The sequence below is a fragment of the Elgaria multicarinata genome, chromosome 11 (assembly GCF_023053635.1).
Source record: "Elgaria multicarinata webbii isolate HBS135686 ecotype San Diego chromosome 11, rElgMul1.1.pri, whole genome shotgun sequence".
NCBI classification, from domain to species: Eukaryota; Metazoa; Chordata; class Lepidosauria; order Squamata; family Anguidae; genus Elgaria; species Elgaria multicarinata.
In genome coordinates, this window is record NC_086181.1 from 38439880 (window position 1) to 38455436 (window position 15557).

General features: G+C 40.2%; 1 protein-coding gene across 1 annotated transcript; it reads left to right on the forward strand.

Annotated features, from left to right (window-relative positions):
• Positions 1 to 2539: 2539 nt before the first annotated feature.
• LOC134405788 (vomeronasal type-2 receptor 26-like) lies at positions 2540 to 14011 on the forward strand. Its single transcript, XM_063137043.1, has 6 exons — positions 2540 to 2757; positions 5586 to 5763; positions 7210 to 8070; positions 11417 to 11644; positions 12340 to 12466; positions 13110 to 14011. The coding sequence occupies exons 1-6, from the start codon at positions 2540 to 2542 to the stop codon at positions 14009 to 14011; spliced, it is 2514 nt and encodes an 837-aa protein (XP_062993113.1).
• Positions 14012 to 15557: the final 1546 nt, after the last annotated feature.

Here is a 15557-nt window from a genome sequence, read left to right on the forward strand (position 1 = left end):
CATCTGGGAATGTGTGTGTGGGGGGCATAGGATTCTTTAGTTCCTGGGAACTAAGGCCAGAACCAGGGCTCCAATGCTGGAGCCCAGAAACTGCTCTCCCCACTCCTCATAGTTGACATGTTTCTCTCCATGCCAGCTATGTCTCTGCACTCAGAAATGGGCCTTAGCTAGACCTACCTATTAGTCTTGACAGGGGTGAAGATCTTGCAATGGTTTTGTCGCGAGATCCCCCCTCTGTTTACACGCGGGACAACCTCAGAGAGAGAGAGAGAGAGGTGTTGGATGCAATATTTTTATTTTCTTAAAGGAGAAGTTGTGCATGAGTGCTCGTGTGCAAAAGGTAAGGTTTTTTAAAAAATAATTAAATTTCCCCACTCCCCCCACGCCAACCCTGATGGGTGCAGTGCTCCTGAGGAGCTGTACGCCCCATGCATGGCTCATGGCTCCTCGCAAGGAACTGGGACAAACCGCAGTGCCCGGCCACACAGGCCTAAAGGGAGGGCAAGATCCCAGGGTTAGGGAGGGATCATCCCTCCCTGATCCCGGGATTCCCTGTGCTTCATGTGGATACACACGGACAATCCCGGGGATTGCCCTGGAATTTCCCCCCATCTAGCTATGGCCATGGAGTGTGGAGAGGTGGAAAAGGAGGTGGTCCCAGGAAAGAGGGGTGGGGGAGATTGGGGAAGCTGCTTTATGCAGTTTCCTATCAGGTCTCTAGGCACCTTCCCTCCCCATCCCTTCAGCTGTGACTAAATGGGCAAAATTGCCTGTCTAGGCGAAATGCAGGATGGCCAGAGCATGGAGGAGAAGATCCCATCCATGCTCCAGTCGCTGCACGTAGGATAGTCAGCAGCCTCTGATTTTGGAGGCCTGTGACTCTCCAGATACGATTTTACATTAAAACTCCTAGCATTTCCCAGCCAGTAAGGCTGGCTGGGGAATGCAGGCATTTGTAAGACTTTTTCCCCCTGTCTAAACATGCATAGGACTGTGCCCTTAAAAATATTATGTCAGCTCCATCACACCTAGGAAGAAACGCCCGCTACCGTCACTTCTCCGTCATCGCTCAGTTACTTCCTGTTTGAAAACAGGAAGTAAATAAGGAACACGAGGCCCATTCAGTCAGGCATCACACTGCTTCTCCCACACATGGCAGGAGAGAGCAGCAACCGGACTTTTCCTTTTTTTTCTTGCGGTGCAAAGAAGGCCAGAAGGAGTGGCAGGCGCACAGGAGGCAGACGACATCATGTGAGGGACCTCCGAGAATTCCGTGAGTGCTCAGTAATAAGCATGCAATAAAATGCTCGTTGGATGGACCTCTATATTGCAAACTGGCTGTTCTTTGGGAGCTTTCTTTTGGAACACCTCAAATTCCTTGTACTTTGTGTCATTAAAACCCCCTGTTACAAGTTGCTGTCCCATTAAAGCACAATACTATGTGCATTAAGGAGGACAAAAGGAGATTTCTGCTGAGATGTGATATTTTCAGCTTCAGTGCCTCTCAAAGCCTGTAAGTCTGAGTAGTTGGTTAGCTCACTGGTAATGATGAAATTAGTTATGATTACTTCTTCATCTGGAGAGTTCTAGTGACTAATAGCAAAATGACAAACCAAGACTAAAGTATGCTTTTAATATTCTCTGTACAATTCAGAGCTGGGGCTTGGAATAATCTGGCTCCATCTGTTTGATCATTTAAAAAGCCCATTTGACAAACTTGGCAGTCCTATTTGACGTAAAATAATCTGTACTAGCCAATAGTGGTAGAGTTATGCTTACAGAGGAGGCATAATTAAACCCAGCTATTAAGGGAGAAACAACAGTCACTGGCAGCCATAAAAGACTAAACTTATTAATATAATATAACGTGTTAACAAATATTGTCCAGGAATACAAGATGTTTTAACTTGCTCTTGTTAGCCATTTTATTAACATTTTGTATTTAGGTATTCTCTCTGGCAAGAAGAGTATTTTATTATGTTTCGGTATGTGCATGGCCTGACTGGCTAATAAACTGTTGTTGATAATGATTGTTTAAAGCTCTCTACAGATCTAAATCAAATAATCTGAGTGAGCGGCCTTTCAATGGTTTAGATTTTGACAAAGTGGTCAAATTTAGTTCCCATTGAAATCAATGGGACACATTAGTCATGACTTGTCCCATTGATTTCAAGGGCAGGGAAGTTTACTTTGGATCCAACTCAATGTCTTCAGTGTCATAGAAAACTTGCAATTCCAAGTCACTATCTCCCTGGTAATTATTGAAATAACCATTATTATCCAAGTCCCTTGATAATGTCCATAGCACCTAGCAAAAAAAGGGTGCTATTAATATCCCTTCTACAATTCAGAGCTATGATAGAGATAGTGAGGGGCCATCCATCTGATCACTGTTACCTAACACTTCACCTGACTACATTCAAATCATTGCTTTGACTGAATGAATAGCCATTCAAGTCACACAATGTTATTCAGGTCCTCTTGAATATCATTGCAGTAATAGATTAAATAGTTTCTAGAAAGAAGCTCTTAATAGAAGATGTCGTTGTTGTTGCTTTTGGTATTAGCACTATTGTCACGTGCAGTGTGCATGTCTCCTAGTGTTAAGTGTAGTGCCAGAGGCCTTCTTCCTATACTTCATAAATATTATCAGTCAGGAAAAGTTGACATTGCTGGCATTTCTTCTCAAAATTATGTGTTTTCACAACCGATAACCTTTGAAAAACTTCCTTCTGCTGAACTCTTCGATGACCTCGCGTAAGGAATTTGTTTGTTAGTTTGTTTGTTTTTTAAAAAATGATAACACAGATCTGTCCTGATAATATTCTTAAACAGGTTGGTTTTCCCTGGTAGAATAATGTGCCATGATTTGTATGGCATGATTCTCTCTCTGTTCTAGAACGGGAGCATCACGTACATCTGTCCATGCCACATGGTTATTATAACTATTATTACAAAGAGTTTGGTGGGATCATAAAAATTAAGAAGTTTATTCTGGTTTAAACAGAATAAAGTTTATGCCAGAATAAATTCATTAATGTTCAAGTCTCTTTGTTGTTGCTTTTGCTGCAACAGACTAAAATGGCTCTAGACATCAATATTATTGTTATGCTTCTCTTAGTATCCCTTTTCCTCACAGTAGTCACAGCCTTTACACAGGCTGGGAAGAACAAGCCACTTTCTGTATGGGTTTAAGGAATTTCAATTGTTATTTAAGCATTTCTTGGTTATATGTAAAAATGGTTAATGTTTTCTACATTGTATTCAACATGAATTAATGCATAATAACCCTTCCCTCCCTGACCCTACCAAAAGAAAAAAATGTTTTGTTCCATAAATAATATTTGGAATAGCTCCTGTAACTGGTACAGAAATGGGTCCTATGTGAATTCTGTTGTTTCAAAACATACTTTATTTCCAAAGCTATATTTATTCTTGGCTGTTGTTGTTGGTTTCAATTTAACATTATTTAAGCATCTCACTCACCCAAAATTATGTCTTGCAACAGGCTGCTGTAGTTTTATAATACAAATTGCAGATTTGTGGTTATGGGATCTAGTTCTTAGGGCCATTGCAGTTTTCCCTTTATATTGCATATGTCATTATTTTCCTTTTTTCTTTTTTCTTCTTTCTCTTATATTTAACTGAATTGTTCACATTAGTGGAAGTCTAATGCCACACCTTTGTGAACCACCCAGAGAACTTTGGCTATTGGGCAGTATAAAAATGTAATTAATAAATAAATAAATAAATAAATAAATGTTTTATTAGTAACTGTGCCCTTAAAATATGTGATTTCTTGAAGGTAACTACAGGTAATTGCAACAGCCTGATTGCATTGGTGTGATTCTGGGTTGCAGGTATCTTGTTTTAGTGCTGCTTTAACTAGTAATGTACTTCAACTAGTATTTTAACTCTCTTCCTGTCTTTCTCTCTCTCTCTCTCTCTCTCTCTCTCTCTGTATATATATGTGTGTGTGTGTGTGTGTGTTATTGTGAGCAGCTTACACAATGTAGCATTTATAAAAAAAATCCTGTTTTAACTTTTTGCAATGTCATTAATGGGGAGATAATCCCTTCTATTCAGGCTTTCTAAGTATTCCCATTGCAGGGCTTTAAATCTTTGTACTTCAACACCTGTTTTTATTGGTGGTGGTGAGTGATATAAGAGTTGTAGTCAGAAGTTGGAAACCACAGATGAAAAAACCTACTGAATGTGCTGTGCCAGTCTCAAGAAAACCTCTAATTGCCCTCCACCCCATGGTGAATAATTTTTAAAGTCTTGTTACAACAAGAGTAGGCAGAGGGTAGACTGGGATTTTCTGGTAGATCACTGGGTGATTTGCAGTTGATTGGCTAAGATTTTCTGACTCCAAATTATTTGGCAATAGCAACAGTAAAATGACTCCCTATATACAAACTACACACATGTACACACACTGCTGAATGAAGACCATTGTCTGGAAAAACTATGAGCTCTGTTCAGTCCGCTAAACAAATTTCTGGCCTCAGAATTCATTAATTCTAAGTAAATTAATGCTCCTGTTGTTGGAGCATCTCAGCGTTCCATTGATAATAAAAAAAGTTGGATCTTACAAGCCAGAAGTCTGACCAGTCTGTGTTACACTATTCAGATATCAATTCCTGCCTTCATCTATTTCCTCACCCCCATGGTACCACATGACCACAGGATGAAGGTCACTTCATCCTTCTGTGTGGTAGAATGATCCTTGAGCATGTGAAAGGTGACAGAACTCCTATACCCCAATATTCCAGTCCTCCGGAACCCCAATATTCCATTTCAATGACACTTTCCAATGCTTGATTGTTGAGTGCTATACTCCATACGCCATAAAACCCATGTTCCAGATTTTGACAGTTCTATATAGAAAGATCGCTCTTTCAGGCATTCTGAAAATGAGAATACATTGAGGATGCATTGACACAAATATGAATCATGTGTTTTGCTTTCCAAGTCATGTGAAATTAACATATGGGCAAATGAACCGCCCAGAGAGCTTTGGCTATTGGGCGGTATATATAAAAAATGAGGCCCAAATGTGCATATATATGCAAATGCATTCTCATGTGTGTGTTCATACACACACACACACACACACACACACACACAAGTTTAGGCCACACTCGTTCATTGATTTATTTGATTTTATAATTTGAATGCATATATACAAGAGGGATAACAAATCCACACACAGAGACACAGTGGAAGAGACAGAAAGATACGTCCATTTATTTGCATATGGTTTTGAAAGTTTTGCACAGGTATCTATATGTACTAAACAGAAGCTTATAGAACACTGCTGTTGTTGGGCTAATATTCAAGGTATGCATTTCTGTGCCAATATAACCTTGTTGCAATACCTTAGATAAATATATTGTGTGTATTGAAATATAGAAAATGTCATGTTCAGAATCAGATGGCTATGATGCAGCATGTAACTCTGCCTTCAGGGTACTGACTCAGCACTACCAGCACATTCTGGCCTTGACATTTGCTGTAAAGGAAGTCAATGAAAACCCTCAGATCTTACCCAACTTCACCCTGGGCTTCCAGATCTACGACAGTCATTTCAGTGCGAGCTGGACCTATCTGGCCTCGATGGAACTCCTCTCCACACAGGAAAGATTCTTCCCAAACTACAAGTGTGACATCCAGAACAATCCAGTAGCAGTCATTGGGGGACCGAATTCCAATGTCTGTCTCCACATGACAACCATCCTGAGTATCTACAAAATTCCACAGGTAGGTCAATCTATTCCTCAACCCACCACTTTAGAGTCCTATTCAGATGCAACCAGCTCATTCTACTAAAACATGGTTTATTAGATCAAGAACAAACCTTTTAAAACTGCACTCCATCTTTCATCCTACCTTTTTCTCCTCCACCTTGAAATTGAAGTCAGAGATTGCAATTGAAAACAGCAAAACTATTTGAGAAGACCTGGGTTATATATAATTATCTATTTTTCTGATCAGGACTCTAAAGTGGGGGATTGAGGACCAGATTGGTATCTCATAAGTAGTCTGTGTTCTCCTGACAGGAGGAAGGTGAATCATAGTAAAGCCACAAAATGAAATGTGGAGTGCTTATCAGTTGATATTCTGGGACAAGTGTCACAATCTGAAATTATATCAACACATGTACACACTTGCAAGTAAAAGAGGTGAGACAATAAAGTGACGACACAACTCTATGAATTGAAAATCAGGCCACATTTGTTAAATCTGATCTGCAAAGGGGGATTGCTGGGCAGCTATTCAACTATGGACTCATCTACACCATGCAGGATATTGCACTATGGAAGTGGTATATAAAAGGCAGGAGCCACACCAAGCAGAATATTGCAGTATGAAAGCGGTATATAGTAGGTGTCATGGGCCCCAACAGTTGTCAGTGCACTTCAACACCGCTATAAAGCAATAGTGTGGCTCCTGCCTTTTATATACCACTTTCATCCTGCTTTCATAGTGCAATATCTTGCTTAGTGTAGATGAGGCCTAAGCTGGCATTAGCTGGTCAGGTGAAGCATTCTTTGCCTGCTGGCTGTTGGTTATAGAATTGGCGCACCCAGGATTTCCCCATTTGGGGAAAGGGGGGACATCCCCTTTCACATCCCCCTGGGGCCATGAAACTCTGGGTATGTGAGGTGAAATGTCCCCACAGGCAATCCTTATCCGCTCACTGGGGCCACAAAACCCTCAGTAGGACGCCCTCAGGCATCACCTGCCTCCGCCACCAATGCCTCAGAAGGAACACCATCCCTATCTGGACAAACACAGCCAGGCCATACCAGCCTCCTTAGGGGAATGTGACCAATTGAACTGAAAGAAAACCCACCAATCAACTAGAACTCTCCCACCCCACTTACAGCATGAAGCAAGCAAAAGCGCACACAGCAAGCTAATTGGACTGTGTGCCGAAAAAGCCTGCTAGGCTCTCAAAAGAGCAACCAGATAAACCCCACGCTGCATACAGGGAGGGAGGAGGGGAGCATTGCTTCAAAGAGGCCAGGGGGAGGTCTCCATAGGCTACTATTGCCTAGGAAGCCCCTCTTCCAGCCAGTGGTACCACCAAGCCCTGCCTTCATTCAGAATACCAAACACGGATAGGGCATTTATTTGCTGTTACAAATACAGGAGCTTTTTTGGGGAGTTTCCTTTATTTATTTTTCCTTTTTAAATCTTTAGCTCACTTATGGCTCTGCTCCAGTACTGGATAATAAACAACAAGGTGCTTTCATCCACCAGATGTTCCCAAATGGGACCCACCAATATATGGGGATTCTTCACTTACTACTGCATTTTAGATGGACATGGATCGGGGTCCTTTATTTTGACGATGCAACTGGAGAGAGGTTTGTACAGAATGTCCTTCCCCTTTTCCCTGAGAAGGGCATCTGCTTTGACTTCATAGAAAGATTGCCTAAACAAGGCTCTTCGAATGAAATTGATAAGCTTGTGGAGGAAGGGATTAAAACCTCCAAGATTATCGATGGAAGCACTGCCAATGTATTGGTTCTACATGGTGAAATTCAGACCATGATAGTTTTACGAATGTTGCTTGAAATTTCAAAAGGTGAGGATATAGCAGTGGAGAGAAAAGGGAAAGTCTGGGTCATGACAGCTCAGATCGATTTCACATCACTCCCTTTCCAAAGACCTTGGGATATAGATTTCATCCATGGTGCTCTATCCTTTGCCATTAACTCAGAGGAGGTGATAGGTTTCCGGAAATATCTTCATACCAAAAACCCCACCTTGGAAAAAGAAGATGGCTTTATCAGGGTTTTCTGGGGGAATGCATTTGAATGCTCTTTTCCTGACTCCACTTTAGATGAAAATGTTGATAATACTTGCACTGGGGAGGAGAAGCTGGAAAATCTTCCAGGCTCTGTTTTTGAAATGGACATGACTCCCCATAGCTACAACATGTACAATGCTGTATTTGCTCTGGCACATGCACTGCAAACCATGCATTTATCCAAGTCCAAACAGAGAGCAGTGAAGAAAGGACAAAGACAGAAGCTTCTCAATCAACTGTCATGGCAGGTAAACTATAAGGAAAAGGGAGTTCATTATATCAGCGAGTGCAATGCCATGTCCCAAACTGCTTAGATTGTGCATGCCCAAATTGGGATTATAGTGGCTAAAAACTTCATGTACCATAGCTTCATGTACCATTCAGGTGCTCCTGCTCATATTTAGTTCACTGAATATTATTTTGGTCATGCTTATTGATGACATATTGTACTATTAGATATTTATGCATCAGTGATGGGTGTATTTATTTATTTATTACGTTTTTATACCGCCCAATAGCCGAAGCTCTCTGGGCGGTTCACAAAAGTTAAAACCATAATAAAACAACCAACCTGTTAAAAGCACAATTACAAAATACAGTATAAAAAGCACACCAGGATAAAACCATGCAACAAAATCGATATAAGTTTAAAATACAGAGTTAGAACAGTAAAATTTAAATTTAAGTTAAAATTAAGTGTTAAAATACTGAGAAAACAAAAAGGTCTTCAGCTGTATTTATGTTTGGGTAGGGGTTTAGTCTAGAACTCTGCTTCATCTGATAATAACTGAGGGCTCATCTATGGCCACAGCTGGACCTAAGGTTTATCCTGGGATCATCTTGGGTTCGCCCCTGCCTGAGCACTGGATCCCCTGTGTGTCACCTAGATGAACAGGTTTGACCCCTGGACGATCCAGGGATAAACCTTAGGTCTAGCTATGGATCAAGCAGGATATTCCACTATGAAAGTTGTACATAAAAGGCAGGAGCCACACTACTGCTTCATCGTGGTATTGAAATGCACTGCAGGATTTACACTACTGCTTTATAGTGGTACTGCACTGGATTGGCAACTGTTGGGGCCCATAATGCATCTACACCAAGCAGGATATAGCACTATGAAATTGGCATGATTTTACAGCTATAAAGCAGTAGTGTGGCTCCTGCGTTTTATATACCACTTTCATAGTGGAATATCCTGCTCGGTAGAGATGAGTCCTGAGAAGTAGGATTTTAACTTTGTTGAAATGGCCAATTTTGCAGGGTGTGTCTTTTGTACATGGGAAGAAAAGTAGGAAAGCAACATTGATTTGGCCTCCTTCCTATACTGTCTCTAATTGGGCTTGTGGTCTGTGCATTATTCTACTTTGTATTGGGAGGAAGACTGATCTATTTCAGCAGGCCTAACCAGTGGAATTTTAGGATGTTTTTATGATGTTTTAATAATGTATACTATGTTTTAGATTCAGTTTTTTGTATTTTATACTTATTGTTGTTCGCTGCCTCTATCCAAACAGAGAGGCGGGTAAGAAATATTATTATTAATAATAATAATAATAATAATAATAATAATAATAATCAGCCTAAATTTGCAGGCAGCTATCCAAAACATGCTTATCTTGGAGTAAATCCCACTGACCTCAATGGGACTTACTAAAGAATATCCAGGTGTAGAATGGCATTGTAAGATGCCTATATTATTTGTAATACATTTTAACCCCATCAGTTAAAGAATAAGGGAATTGTTTTAAATTCAAGTGCTAGAACACCCAATTGGTGATCCAGTATGACAAAACACCACCGTCATCATCAACAACAATAGCAACAGCAACATCAATGACACCACCTCAGGGACCTGCTTCATCACTCTGCATGGATATAAGAAAGAATCCTTATAAAATCATGTAGCAACCCACACTCAAGCCCTCCTCAACATGTACTCTGGTCTCTCATGTTGTGTGAACAGAATCAGAATAAATGGATATTGTTGTTTTTATGCTTTTGATGGTTTTAAAATTTTGTATATTTGTTTTTAATGTTCACTGTTTTTAACTTTTGTAAACTGCTCAGAGAACTTTGGATATGGGGTGGTGTATAAATGTAATAAATAAATAAATAAATAAAATGTGCTAAATATTGTTTTGTTTTTCTTACTGGCTGTACACAATTCATACTGTGTTCAATATTCATAAATAACATATAATTAATGCAATAAAACATCTAAACATTATTGACAAATGTGTTTAAGGGTCAGCTGCTTACTCCCAATGTATAAAGAAATACTATATATTTTCTTCTATGCTTCCTTTTGAGTTTCATGTTCCATAGTAGCTAAGCTTGCAGACTGGAACTTGTCTTGACTTCATTTCGCATGTCTGTTAATAATTCTGTTAGTCTTTAAAGCACCGTGTGCATTAATATCATTACATAGGTCTTCATTCCCTTCAGTAGTGCACTGATGTGGTTGAGTAGCAATAGGACTGGAGCTAAATAGTTACCATTGAGATGCAAGAGGGAGGGAGCAGCATGCTCAAAGGAAGTGCAAAAATATTTTTAAACTAAAAGGAGTCACCTCCCCACTCACACACAGCCCCAAATAAAATTAAAATCAGGACATCTAGAAATGCACATAAGTGTGGCAGCCACATGGAAGGACTTCTGCTAACACAATGGAAGTTTTCCTTGCTCTACTGCCCTCCATGATACAGAGGACACTACATCCTTCCATGGTACATTTAGCTGGGCATAGGGGGTGTTATCAGAGGGGAGGAGATAACCATTACACCACTGGTTCTGATGTCCAGTGTTCGATACATCATTCACTTCAAAATAAAATGGAACAAAGTGGGTGAGTATTTCCTTGCTTGAGCCTTCATAGTGTCCAACAGGAAGGCATGGCCAGCTAAAAGTAAGAATGCTGGAGAAATCTGAGATAGACTAAAATGAATTCAGATTTCTAAGAATCTGGCCTGTTGAATCCACTGTGGACCAGCCTTCCCATGCCAGATCTACACCAAGCAGGATATAACACCATGAAAGTGGTTTGAAAATGATATATGGAATGTATCATGGGGCCCAAACAGTTGTCAGTGCACTTCAGTGCCATTATAAAGCAATTGTCTAGATCCTGGCCCAGACCACATGGAGTCCTTGGACTTCTGGATTTTTAAAACTTTAACTTTCCTGAAATTTATGCAAATCCATTGGCCGAAAAATACAAAAGTTTCTTCTGAGATGGGGGAAAGTCGAATGGAATAGGGGACAAGACGCTAAATGTTACGTACCAACATAAATTATGCAAATTATTGTGAAGGTCCTTACAAAATTATTTGTGTATTTTCTGCATAACGGATGCCAGAACGAATGACACAGCATGATCTGTGAAACACATGTGTGACAGATTTCACAAAACCTAAACCATGATGACGATTAAATTTTGAAGGGATTATGAACCATAGTTCTGTTATATGAAATACTACCACTGTGTAGTTCATATGAATCTCTCTCTCTCTCTCTCTCTCTCTCTCTCTCTCTCTCTCACACACACTCACTCTTTCTCCCCCTCATACATTGAACACCCCTTATGCATTTTAGCTCCACTACCTTCTGAAAAAGGTTTCATTTAACAACAGTGCTGGTGAAAAGGTATCCTTTGACCAAAATGGGGCATTAATAGCTGGATTCAATGTCATCAACTGGGTCACATTCCCAAACAAGTCTTTTCTTAGAGCCAAAGTTGGAAAGATAGACCCCCGTGCCCCACAAGACAGTGTATTCACCATTCATGTGGACAACATTGTATGGCCTAACAGCTTTAACCAGGTAGGGATCCATGCACATTTTGGGATGTTTCCAGTTATTTATTCAAAATTGAACCAGTGGTTTACTGTTCAGACTCTGAAACATCTATGCCTCTTCACCATGTTAGTTTGGTGAAGCTCATTCAAACAAAGATGTTACACTCTAAATGGCCTAAACATCAGGCACAAACATTCAGCTATATATTGGGCTTTGGAGTTATTGAGAATCTATGTCTATCTTCAGAGGAACGCCAGTTATAGATCAATATGCTAAAATATTTAAAAACCCAAAATGCACACTATCCATCCTATTTAAAAACAACATATTGTCTCACTTTCAAAGTAAAGTGAGGCCCTCCAGCAGCTGCCATTGTCATTTCCAATTGATGTGTCTGGCAGCCATTTTGTGATAGTGTCATCAAAAGAATCTCAAATTGCCAAACGTGCCTGCAGGCAGAAAAAATGCTGCCTTCTCCTGGGTTAAGATATTAAGTAAAGCCTTGAGTTGGTGGACTTATTTTTCCAAGATGTTCATTGTATGGCTAAAAGATTTCAATCAAGGTGGAAGTCCCAACAGTCCTCTGTTTGAAATTATATTCTTAATTCCAAATCCATTATGCCTCACCAATTCTTAGCCATAGATCAAGGTGCATTATACAACTCTGGGAAACATATCTTCTGAATGTTCAAATTTGCTGCTCTTTCTTTTATCTACAGGCACAACCACTTTCCCTGTGTAATGAAAATTGCTATGAGGGCTTCAGCAGGAGAAAAAAGGAAGGGAAGCCATTTTGCTGCTATGATTGCATTCAGTGTCCAACTGGGAAGATTTCAAAGCAGAAGGGTAAAAGGTGTCATGGATACAGTAGCCAAATCTATTGGCTTTGAGTCAATGAGTGCACATGAAGGTCATATTTGTTCATTGCCCTAGAGTTTAAAAGGTTGTTCATTGTTCAGTGGTGATAGTTATTGCTGGTAAGAGATTACAGCCCATTATAACATGGATGCTTGCATGATTTTTTATATCATACTTCATTTGACTGGGACAACACCAGTATTTCAAGAAATGCATAAATCCAGGCAAGTTGCAAGTAGAAAAATAATTCACCATTTGTGACATCAAGGATGAAACTGTTTGTAATGGGGTTGTGTTTCCCATTAAGACTAGGGTCTTAAGCTGTGGTTATACCATGCCTATGGCTTAGAATCATAGAATAATAGAGTAGGAAGGGGTTGAGTCCAACCCCCTGCATTGAGCAGGGGGTTGGACTCAATAGCCTTGTAGGCCCCTTCCAACTCTGCTATTCTATGATTCTATCATTCTAAGGGGCCTATAAGGCCGTCTACTGCTTCTTGCAAATAAAGCTGAATGTGAGGGGTGCAAATGTATGGTTCAGATTTTGATGTAGTTGCCGTCATCTAAGGCTTTGCAATATAAGGGCATATTCATTCTATTGAACAGAAATGCTTATATGTTTGTTTTTCAGATATGGATGACTGTGTTCCATGTCCAGAAGGTCGATATCCAAACGTTGTCCAGAATTCATGCATTCCAAAATATATAACCTTCCTTTCTTACAAAGAAAGTTTGGGTACCAGTTTGACCATTCTTTCTCTCTCCTTTTCTTTCATCGCAGCTTTGGTGCTTGGCTTGTTCATTAAACACCATAACACGCCCATTGTCAAGGCCAACAACCGTAACCTCACCTACACTCTTCTCATCTGCCTCATTCTCTCATTCCTTTGTTCATTTCTATTTATTGGCCAACCTGACAATGTATCATGTCTACTTCGACAGAGTGCATTTGGCCTCATATTTACAATGGCTGTATCATGTGTGTTGGCCAAAACCATCATTGTGGTTCTAGCTTTTCAGGCCACCAATCCAGGGTCTAAAGTGAGGAGATGGTTAAGGAGACCATTGGCTGGCTCTATTGTCCTTTCCTGCTTTCTTATTCAAGCTGCTATTTGTACTGTGTGGCTGGCAATGTTTCCCCCATTCCCCCATTTTGACATGTACTCCATGACTGAAGAAATTGTATTGGAGTGTAATGAAGGCTCATCTACCATGTTTTACAGTGTCCTAGGCTTTATGGGATGCCTGGCTATTGTCAGCTTCAGTGTGGCTTTTCTAGCCAGGAAGTTACCTGACAGTTTTAATGAGGCCAAATTTATCACTTTTAGCATGTTGGCATTTTGCAGTGTGTGGGTCTCCTTCATTCCAACTTACCTGAGTACAAAAGGAAAATACATGGTGGCTGTGGAGATCTTCTCCGTCTCGTCCTCTGGTGCTGCATTATTGATTTGTATATTTTTCCCCAAAATCTATATTATTTTGGTAAGACCTGAATTGAACAATAAAGAGCATATTGGAAGGATAAAGAATTAATATATAACCAATCATCCTTAACACAGTCATGTTGCAAGCAAGCATGTGTACACCATTTGCTGGGGAACATGGGTGGGAGGGTCCTGTTGCACCATGTCCTGCTTTGTTGGTCCCTGGTCGACAGGCCCTGTATGGCTATGTCCTGATAGCTACAGTATGTGCTGCCTCCAGTATCAGAGACACTAAGCCTATGTTCTCCAACTACTGGGGAACATGGGCAGGAAGGTTTTGTTGCACTCATGTCCTTTTGTGGGCTTCCCATAGGCAGCTGGTTGGCCACTGTGTGAACAGAATGCTGGACTAGATAGACCCTTGGTCTGATCCAGCATGGCACTTCTCTTACATCCTTATGTATAATTCTATTTGGGTCATTTCTTCCCACCCCACGCTACGTGCACATGAAATTAATTGTTCGGCAATTCCAAAGGGATATCTTTAAAAGCAGCCTAAAAATAACTTAGAATTAAAATAAATTTAAAAAAGGAGAGGAAGGGCAGGTTCATATGGGGGAGCATAGCACTTAATTAACTTTTCAGGGATGGAAAACTTACAGAAGGATATCAGTAACTTGGGGGTCTGAGAGTGCACCCATTGCTTTCTCTCTGCTCCTGACAATACACTAATCTTCTTATGAAACCCCCACTGCCTTGTGCTATTTCTTGTTCTGCCTTTTGGCCCTTTACATGTGGAACACTCTCCTTTAAATAACTGACTGCCCTCTTTTGTATCTGGTCAGGAGGGCTAGGCTCCTTGACTGATCTGATGAAGAGGGAATTTCACAAGGTGCTGCATGCATATAATTGACACCTGCTGAAATTCCCTTTTCAATACAACTGCTAAATGTACAGGAGCCCAGTTCTCCATTCTATATGATCACTTTAACTAATGGAATAATTGTATTTTTTTTCCTATTGCCATAGTTCTTTAATTTCCATAGCCAGTGATGTATATTTTTCTCTTTTTTCCTCTTCCTTTAATGCAACATTTTTGTCACTAGTTATTGCTATGTCAGTGAGGTAGTTGTGTTTTTCTTTTTTTGTTTATGACTGTTATGTCTGGTCAATTGCAAAGTATTGTCTTGTCCAGAATTGTTCTGTCCCAGCAAGATAATATGTAAGCACATAGTGTGGCTTGTCTTGACTTGTCTGAGTGTGTCTGGATCGCTTAGGCTCTGAAAGCATCTTTCTGGAGAGCACCTGCTGGATGCATGATCCACAAGGCCAGGTTCTAGTTAGAGCATAGTTCTCCTTTACAGGAGGGCCTTGCACTTGTTAGAGTAAGGTGAACAGATATGGAAAGGCTGCAATCCTATATTCATTTATGTGGGAGTAAGCTTACTACTGACCATCATCTTGTTTACATGGCTAAGGTTCCAGAGGTATACTGACACATTTTTAGATTAGTTTCTCATTGATCAACCAGAGTTGAATCAAGCTAAGAAGTGCTAGTGAGAAATGACTGCAACAAGGCTTTAGTCCATTTTGTATCATGGTTAATTTTTGCAGGGTATTTTATACTCTTTCTGAATGCTAGGTTGCTAGTTTGT